Source organism: Cyanistes caeruleus, chromosome 21 (assembly GCF_971803275.1).
Source record: "Cyanistes caeruleus chromosome 21, bCyaCae1.hap1.1, whole genome shotgun sequence".
In the NCBI taxonomy this organism is placed as follows: Eukaryota; Metazoa; Chordata; class Aves; order Passeriformes; family Paridae; genus Cyanistes; species Cyanistes caeruleus.
The window spans coordinates 584,460-594,059 of record NC_141721.1 but is presented as its reverse complement, the minus strand read 5'-3'; the positions used below and the strand labels follow the sequence as shown (position 1 = coordinate 594,059).

The 9,600-nt window shown below is 60.0% G+C and overlaps 1 protein-coding gene across 2 annotated transcripts; it reads left to right on the top strand.

Annotated features, from left to right (window-relative positions):
* The first annotated feature begins 59 nt into the window (after positions 1–59).
* Positions 60–5,612, top strand: LOC111943794 (coiled-coil domain-containing protein 183-like). Of its 2 annotated transcripts, none has more exons than XM_086859997.1 (14): positions 60–255; positions 339–460; positions 589–660; positions 1,347–1,514; positions 1,635–1,739; positions 1,880–1,987; positions 2,588–2,716; positions 3,155–3,212; positions 3,289–3,389; positions 3,646–3,806; positions 4,157–4,316; positions 4,419–4,538; positions 4,714–4,810; positions 5,410–5,612. In XM_086859997.1, the coding sequence occupies exons 1-14, from the start codon at positions 156–158 to the stop codon at positions 5,517–5,519; spliced, it is 1,611 nt and encodes a 536-aa protein (XP_086716123.1). In that variant the 5' UTR covers positions 60–155; the 3' UTR covers positions 5,520–5,612. The 2 variants fall into 2 exon arrangements, with proteins under 2 accessions (XP_086716123.1, XP_086716124.1); XM_086859998.1 differs by having other exon boundaries at positions 94–255; positions 1,312–1,514.
* The last annotated feature ends 3,988 nt before the right edge of the window (positions 5,613–9,600 follow it).

The window sequence follows — 9,600 nt, the reverse complement described above, 5'->3', positions numbered from 1 at the left end:
CAGAAGTGTGGCTGGCCATGGCTGAGCAGTTGTGTGTGGCTGGTGGCAGTTGGCAGTGCCGTGGTGACAGTTCCACGGTGGAACCCTGCGCTCACAGCCCCGTGGCACCTCCCCGGGGCAGCAGGGCCTGGGCTGCTCTCCAGAGGGATCTGGGCATGGTGGGCCGAGGGATGGAGGCCCCCGGCAGCACTCGGGGCCCCAAGGCCGACCTGAGCCAGCGCAGCCAGGAGATGCGTGTCCTCGTGGACCTGCAAGGTGCTGCCTCGGGCTGCTCGGGGACAGGGGGGTCACAGCCCCCTCCTCCCCTGCGCTGCCATGGGCTGCCTGATGTCCCCCAGAGCAAGGCAGGAAGATTTTCAGTCAGTCCTGCGAGGAGACGCTCCGTCAGAACAGGGAGCTGCTCCCCAGCCTGCAGACGGCTTTGCAAGAGGATTCCAGCGTCCTGAAATTTGTCCTGAAGGTACCAGCAAGTACCTCCTGCTGCAGCCCTGCCTGCTGCCAGCCCTGCACCCCCAGCTCCTCCAGGAGCACAAGGGTGTGCCATTGCCAGGCTGACAGTGCCCATGTCTGTCCCTCCCCTGCCCACAGTACAACAAACTGCCCGTTAAGGATGATTTTGGAGAGGGCCGGGAGCTCGTTTCAGCCACTGAGAGCCTGGAGGTAACAGCAGGGCCGGGAGCAGCAGCTGCTGGCAGGGGCTGGGCTCTGGGGACACTGGGAAGAGCAGTGCATGGCAGAGGGACATGGGGCCAGCACCAGGACACGGGGCTGTGTGGGGACATGGGGTGTTCACATCTGGTCCTGTGGGTCCCCTCCTGCCATGGGACCCATCCACGCAGCCCCTTTGTCCCACCAGACCTGGCTGTCCCACCCCAGTGTCCCTGGCACTGCCCGGGCTCCTACAGTGTCCAGTCACATCCCTGGCAGAGAGAGGCTGTCCCTGCCCTTCACTGCCTGTCCCAAGGTTGTGTCCTGGTTATAAACCCATGGAGATTGAGCCTCTGTGCCCATGGAGCTGCCTTTGCCCAGAGGCCTCTTGGACAGAGCAGTGTGGCCGCTCTCTGACAACATCCCCATCTGAGCCCTGATGGATTTTATTGATCCCCAGCCCTGCTCCCTGCTATGCAGAGCCCCTAAGCCCAGCCCAGCCCTGCCATCAGCAGTTCCCACCTCTGCCTTACCCCAGCCAGCCCCCAGAGCAAAGCTCTCCCAGACCCCCTCCTGTCAAACCAGTGACAGCATCCTGCAGTATCTCAGTGTCCCCAGCTCTGCCTTGTGGGGTTTTCTGGGCAGCACCCCCTTCTCCTGCAGCATCCAGCCTGGGACATGGTCTCATGCCCATCCAGGTGGCCATAAAGAAGATGGAGGCCAAAGTCCATGAGCAGGTGAAGGTATGTGACGTGCTGCTGCACCAGCTGAAGCAGTGGAGCCAGGCCAGGGATGAGCGCCAGAGGCGCCTGCAGGAGCTGCAGGAAGCTGAGACAGATCCCAAGTGGCAAGAGCCACAGCTGCAGGTAGCCAGGAGCCCTTCCTGGTGTGCCAACAGCCATGGGAGGCTTTAACCCAGCCCCTGCACCCCCAGCTGGGCACTGGGCATGGCACACATAGTGTCACACACTTCGTGTCTGCCCCAGACCATTCGCCAGCTGGGCAATGACATCGAGAAGATGCTCATGAAAATCCAGAGTGGGGAGATCATGACCAAGCTGTACCTGCAGCTGCAGGAGGTCCTGAGGAGGGTGAGCTCCCCCTCACTGCTCTGCTGTCTCACCTGCTCTCCCTGCAAAGGAGCAGGGTGCCCAAGGGACTGTGTCCCTGCTGGTCCCCTCTGTCCTGTCCTGGACCCCGGTGGGTGACATGCTGTGGCTCCCTGTGCCAGGAGCTGGTGTACCTGCCTCAATACCTGGACCTCCTGTGTGGCATGACTGTGATGTACCACGAGGAGCTCACGGCCCGGAGTAGCCTCAAAGCCAACGAAGCCATCAGGGTGAGATAATCTGGGCCCTTTCCCACCCTCCAGTGCCCACAGGCTGAGAGCCTTCCTTCAGCAAGGGGCAAGAGATGGAGCTGAGCTTGCCCACAGCACCCAGAGGTTTCCATAGGTTTTCCCAGGTCTCTCTCTTGTCCCCTGGGGCTGGGGTCAGCCTGTCTGAAGTACCAGCCATGGCAAAGGCAGTGTGTCCCACACCCCAGCCCACCTTGCCAAGCTTCCTTCACAGCCGGTTTGCACGGACTGGGGTCACTTTTTACACCAAGCATCAAATCACCAATCTCAAATCACAGATTCATGGAATGGTTTGGGTTAGCAGGGACCTTAAAGCTCATTTCATTCCATTTCATTCAAGGCAGGGACACCTTCCTCTCTCCCAGGCTGCACCAAGCCCTGTCCAACCTGATCTTGGACATTTGCAGGGATCCAGGGGCAGCCCCAGCTGCTCTGGGCACCCTGAGCCAGGGTGTCACCACCCTCACAGGGAAGAATTTCTTCCTTTTCTCAATCTAAACCAATACTTGAACCTAATAACCAATCTGTAGAAAGCTCCAACTGACTTCGGCAGCAACCCCTCCCTTCTCTGTTGTGCTCCAGAAACTCATGGCCGAGGCAGGACCACAGGTCCGTGTGGAGAAACATCTCAGGGACCAGTCCCTGGCTGAGCAGAGGAAGCACATCGAGAGCCTGCGGCGCCAGGAGGAGAGCGAAAGGCAGCAGAGGCAGGTGGGATGTGGGGCAGGGGGGCTGTGGGGCAGGTGGGATGTGGGGCAGGTGGGATGTGGGGCAGGGGGCTGGGGCAGGGGGGCTGGGGCAGGGGGCTGGGGCAGGGGGCTGGGGCAGGGGGCTGGGGCAGGTGGGATGTGGGGCAGGGGGGCTGTGGGGCAGGGGGGCTGTGGGGCAGGGGGCTGGGGCAGGTGGGATGTGGGGCAGGGGGGCTGTGGGGCAGGGGGGCTGTGGGGCAGGGGGACTGTGGGGCAGGGGGCAGGGGGCTGGGGCAGGGGGGCTGGGGCAGGGGGGCTGTGGGGCAGGGGGGATGTGGGGCAGGGGGGATGGGGCAGGGGGCTGGGGCAGGGGGCTGGGGCAGGGGGCTGGGGCAGGGGGCTGGGCCAGGGGACAGCCTGCAGCGCTGAGCCCCAGGGGTGACAGTGACTGTCCTTGCAGCAAGCTGTGTCCATGCTCTCCGCAGAGCACGACCAGAGCTCCTCGGACGTGCTGGCAGGTGAGTGCCTGGCCGGGGGCAGGGTGGGGGGATGTGGGCACAGCCATCCTGCCCTGCTCCTTCCCTGCCACCCCAGGTGCTGACATGAAGGCTGCCATGGCCAGGATGGAGCGCGAGGCCTTTGTGACCGACAAGATGGAGAAGGCAAAGACTGCCCTGCAGTGCTCCTGCCTCTGGGTAATGGCAAACCCATCCCTGCTGGAACCTGGGGCTGCTGGAGCACCGGGGAGCTGCCACCTCTCTGCTCCCCCATTCCCCGTGGAGTAAACTGCTCTCCTCTCCCTGGAGCCACACAAAGCCCCTCTGCAGCCGGACACAGAGCTGCCCTTCTCCACCAGCAGAGACTGCAGAGCTCGCTGGTGCTGTAGCCCCTCCGAGGCTCTGCTCCCAGCAGGAGCATCCTGGGCTGAGCCCTTGTGTCCCCCTTGGCCAGGACATCCCCAGCAGCATCCAGGCCCAGAGGAAATCCCTGCTCAGCCTGCAGCAGCACATCGATGAGTGCAGCGAGAGGAAGAAGGAGCTGAAGAAGACGCTGCAGGAGCTGGAGTTGAAGCAGGCTAAAGTGAAGTTTAACCAGCCCGTCAGCACCACCAGGTGCTGCTGGCCTGGCACACTTGTGCCAACCAGGCCACCACCCCTGGGGGGGACACGGGCACCCCGACCTCCTCCCCACTGCAGCCACGCGCTCCTCCCGCTCGGGGAGGGTTCCTGAGCTCCCAGCTCTGCTGCTGGCAGAGCACCCACAGCTCCCACCGGGGTCCCCCAGCTCCCACCGGGGTCCCCCAGCTCCCACCGGGGTCCCCCAGCTCCCTTCTCCTTGCCTGCCATGGGAAGTGCTGCCAGCAGCATGGAGTGGGCTGCAGGTGGGGTGGGGGAACCCAAACAGCTTTTGGAGCAGCTCTGGGGTGTCCCTGCACCCCTGGGTGATGGGAGTGTGGCTCCAGGCTGCGAGAGGAGGAGCTGAGGGAGAACCTGAAGCAGGAAGAGGCCCGGCTGGAGCAGATGCAAGCCCAGATGTTGAAGAACCAGCAGCGCCTGATCGAGTTTGAGAACATCATTGACAACCTGTTCCTCCGCCTGCAGGGCATCGTCATCCCCGGCCAGGTAGCACCGGGGAGCAGGGCCATGCGGGCAGGGCAGCACAGGGACACCTGTACAGCCCCCAGGGCCTGGCTGTGCCTGCCAAGGTGCTTCTGTCTCCCCCAGGAGGACTCTGCTCCCGTGGTGGGGCTGGAGGAGAAGCTGCAGCACTGTGAGAAGAAGATGCAGTTCCTGAAGGAGAAGTTGGCAGCCCGGCCCGAGGACAGCACTGACGAGCGCAGTGAGGTACAGGGGACACACACAGGGCCCTCACAGGTGCCCACCCGAGCCATCCTCCTCAGCAAGGCCACAGGGAAGGGCTCAGCCCAGGGTGGCACTGGGCACCCATGGGGTACCTCGTGTGGCACCCTTGGGTTGTGACACCCACCTGCCCTCCAGCACTTAACCCAGGCTCTCTCAGACTTTTGCCAAGGTCAGGAACCTTCTGGAGAAAAGAACTGCAGGTGAAACACAGAACCTGAAGATTTCCTTCAAGGATGAAGGCGCTATGGAAGATGGTAGGAGAGCACAGTGGGGACATGTCCCAGCCCCTGCCCCCTGGGATTTTTGGGAGTCCTTGTCTGTCTCCCACTGGCCCAGCAGACACCAACCATGAATTGCTTCCAGGTCCTGAGGCTGGCCTTGGCTGTTGCCAAGGCTGCAGTGATGGGTGGTGGTTTCAGGCAGGGATGTGGGAGAGCGAAGGCACGCGGTGGCACGATGAGCACCAAGCCACTGCAGGAACAAGGGGAGATGCTGTGGGGCAGGAGGGAACACCCTCATCTTCAAAATCACCTGGTTGTGAAGGAAAATCGGTGCTTGGTTCTGCCTGTGGATGCTTCTCAAAGAGGCAAAGAGCTTTTGGCAGCTCAGCAGCTTTCCTTAGCAAAGCAGGAGCTGTGCCCACCACACTCCAGACCTTCACAGGAATCCCAGCAGCGCTGCAGATGAGCCACAGTGGTGGCATCAGCAGGTCCCAGGGGTCACCCTGGGATGCTGGGCTGGAAAAGCCCACAAGGACTCCCCCGGATCCCACGAGCCCAACAAAATGTGCCAGCTGTCCCAGGGACACGGGCACAGCAGAGCCTCCAGCCCCTCCTCTCCATCTCCCCTCCAGACACCTTGGACTTTGACGATGAAGACCATGACTACGTCCCCAGCCGGGAGGACATCAAGAAGCAGGGGCTGCAGCTGATCAGAATGAAGACCAGACGCCGCAAGAAGTAGTGGTTTCTCCACATGAGCTTTGAGGTTCCCAGGCCACCCTTTGTACCCTTTTCCCAGCAGGTTTAATAAATCTGATCTTCTTCATTCCTCTCAGTTCCTTGCTAAGGTGGTCCTGGGTAATTTCTGTCACTCAGAACATGCTGGGGTCCATCCTGAGGGGTTCTGAGCTGGGTTTGGAAGTGGGGCTGGGCTGGGTTAGGAACAGCTTCAGCCCCTGGAGCAAAGGTGGGGCCTGCCTGGCTTTCTCCTCCTTGGTGCTGTGGGGCCAACCCCTTCCCAGGACCTCTGATGTCCCAGGAGTGGGTGATGGGGAGATGTGGGGAATGGCTGAGCCCTGTGGGGCCCTCAGGGTGGTGTCCTCACGTCCATGCATGGAAGGGCAGAGACTCCCAGGACAGAGAGACCCAAAGCTGAGCTGAGCCCCAGCCTGGAGCCTCTCCCCTCCCTGCTCCCCCATCCTGCAGCTCCTGGCCTGGCCTTGGAGCGAGCCCCAGGTGTCACCTGTGGGCTGCAGGAGGCTCTGGTGGTCAGGAATGTCCTGGTGTGAGCCAGGACAGCACAGGCTGCTGCTCCAGGGGGGATCCCCTGTCCTGCTGAGGGGCACAGCCCCCGAGGCCACCCTGTCCCCTCTCCTCTGCTGCTGCAAACAGATGGTGCTGTTTGTCCAAGAACAGCCGGCACCGAGGGGCTCTGCCTGTGCTCCTGGACACAGCCAGGACAGGGACCCCTTGTCCCCTTGCCCAGGGCAATCTCGGTGTCTGAGCAGCCTTTCCCTGCCTGTTCTGCTCGCTCCCTGTGCTCTGCTGGCATCAGCAATGATAGCACCACCGAGGGGGGCTGCTGCTCCCCAGCCTCCCAGCACCGCTCCTGCTGGGTCTCGTGGGAGGGGCATCATCTTCACAAAACACAGCACAACCTGAGGTTTTTCAGGGAAACTCCAGAAATAACATCACGTGTCAGTAAAGGCTTCTCACAGAGCTTCCCAGAATCCACAGCCACAGGTGGGCTCCTCTGCAAGTAACGACCAGGCTGCAAATGCACATCCATCTGCTCATGTCGTGTTCTTGAGGCCCAGCACAGCCTCACCACCCTCACAGGGAAGGGTTTCTCCCCAATATCCCTGCCAATATCTATCTTCCCAATATCCCTGCCAATATCTATCTTCCCAATCTCCCATCCATTCCTGCCCTCTGGCACTGGGAGCCATCCCCTGGCTCCTGTCCCTCCATCCCTTGTCCCCAGTCCCTCCCCAGCTCTCCTGGAGCCCCTTTAGACCATGGAAGGTGCTCTGAGGTCTCCTGGAGCCTTCTCCAAGTGAACACCCCCAGCTCTCCCACCTGAGAAATGTGTCAAGCTCTTGCTCTGGCCTTTCTACTCTGGCTGTGGGGAACAGGGAAGGAGGAAAAGGTGGAAGAGCTGGAGCTGGCTGGAGGCGCCAGCCTGTGGCCCATTTTCAATAATAATTCAATAATTCAATAATTCAACTGCTTTTATGTGAGGGGCAGAGCAGCAAGGGGGTTTCACCTCTCTGAGCTCCTCCTGCCCTGAGCAGGGGATCCAAGGACTACCTGCTCCATCAGGAGCATCCACTGGATGTGTTCAGACACCGCATCCCAAACCCCCATCACAGCTGCCAGGAGAGGGGAAGGGCTGTCACCCCCAGCCAGCAGCTCCCAGGCACACAGACAGGGCTGGGTGCAATCAGAGTGACTGCTCCTGCTCCCCTGGATCCGGGAGAGAGCTGGGTGCAATTGGAATGACTGCTCCTGGATCCAGGAGAGACAGAGCTGGGAATGGATGTGACAAGTGGAGAAGAGGTACGAGGTGAGGGGGAAGAGCTGGAGGCAGTGCCTTGGTTTCTGGATTTGAAAAGATGGGATGAGATGGGGCTGCAGGGGCTCTCCCGTAAGGGAAAATATGAATTATATAAAGAACAAATGAATAAGTAAGGAAGAGAAAGGGAAAAGGGAAAAGGGAAAAGGGAAAAGGGAAAAGGGAAACAACAGGACTGATGCCACCTGCAGTCTCATTAGGTGTCAGATGTGGGTGGCACAGCCCAGGGAAGGAGATGAGAGATTTCCTTTTCTGCCCCAAAAAACCTTTACTCACTTCCTCCGAGCTCGGCTGGAGCACCAGCACAGATGCTGCAACCAGTGCCAGGATTGGTGAGAAACCAAAAATAGGACACTGGGGAATTGCATGGAAGCATTTGCCATGTGGAAATATCAATCTCTGCCTTGGGAAGGCTGGGTTTGAGTGGGTTTGGGGCATTTTATTTTTAAAGGTGTGATGAAAATCACATGGAATGGATTGCAGGGAAGGGTGAGCACAGCTGGGGCTGTCACTGGAGCATCAGTGCTGGGGTTTATCCCCTGGGAAAAGGGGAAAAGGGGAAATCAGCCAGTCTGGGGCCAAAAGCAGAGGCTCTATTGGCTCTTCTGGGGAGGAGAATCACCCAGGGGATCCTCTGTGGAGCTGCAGTGGTGGGATGTGGGAGGTTTCTGTATCCCAGCCCTTGGCTGAGAGCTGCTCCCAGCCAAGGAAGCACCAACATTTTCCATTCCCTTGTTGCTAAGAGGGTGCATGGTGGGATGGGGGGTCTGGCCTGGAGAAGAGCAGGAATTGGCATCAGTCACAGTGGGGCTCAGCACCCTGGGCCAAGCAAGGTGGGGCTGAGGCAGTGCTGGTAAAGGAGGGAAGGAGCCCAAGGACGTGGGGTCCATGCTCTGGCCCTCAGCAAGGGGAGCAGTGGCTGCAGCAGAGCGCTGAGGGGCTGGCAGGTCCCACGAGGCAGCTTTCCTCCACAGCAGAGACCATGGACCACCTCAGACCACTTTGGTCTCTCCTCTGGGCCTGCTCCACCAGCTCCATGGCTGTGCTGGGATGGACACAGCTCCAGAGGGGTCTCAGGAGAGCAGAGCATCCATCCATCCATCCATCCATCCATCCATCCATCCATCCATCCATCCATCATCCATCATCCATCCATCCATCATCCATCCATCCATCCATCCATCCATCCATCCATCCATTATCCATCCATCCATCATCCATCCATCATCCATCCATCCATCATCCATCCATCCATCCATCATCCATCATCCATCCATCCATCCATCCATCCATCCATCATCCATCCATCATCCATCCATCATCCATCCATCCATCCATCCATCATCCATCCATCCATCCATCATCCATCATCCATCCATCCATCCATCCATCCATCCATCCATCCATCATCCATCCATCATCCATCCATCATCCATCCATCCATCCATCCATCATCCATCCATCCATCCATCCATCCATCATCCATCCATCCATCCATCATCCATCCATCCATCCCAGAGCTCCCAAGGGGCTCTTCCACCACACCCCATGCTGGGCTGTGAGTGCAGCACAACCCCCCAAGATCCATTTTGAGCCTTTTCCAAGGGAACAGGAACTGGGATCAGGAGGTCACAGGGCGGGGCATCACCGGCCTCGGAACATGGGTGCCCAGGGCTGAGGGATGCCCAGGGCTGAGGGATGCCCCTTTGGGATTCCATGTGGGATTCCATTCGGTGGAAGCCACAAGGGGTTGCAGACAAGCTGGGTCAGCCGTATTTATTGAGAACAGTTGTGGAGGGATAAAAATATTTCCACTACTCTATAAGAATTTATAAACCTATACTCTCTGATCTGTTAATAAACTCCTCTAGGACCATCATGCCAGGGGAGGGGCTTCTGTAAGAAAATAGCGAGATTAAAAAAAGGAAAGCGCTAAATATTCCCTGCGGGGCCCTGCCCGGGGGGCCCTGCCCACGGGAACACGGTGGGCACGGCCCGGGGGCTGCCCTGGCACCCTGCAGCCCCCACCTGGGCACAGCCCCTGCCAGCCACGCCCCACCCGGGACCCGGCCTCGGGGGACCGTGATGGGGACAGGGCACATCCCCACGGCAGAGAGCTCCCAGTGCTGCTCCCACTCATCCCAGTGCTCCCAGTCCTGCCTGCATCCTCGCCAGACCCTCTGGCCTTTCCCACAGCCGGGGGGGGCTTGGATCCACCTCCCCAGGGGTGCTGCGAGAGGTGGACATC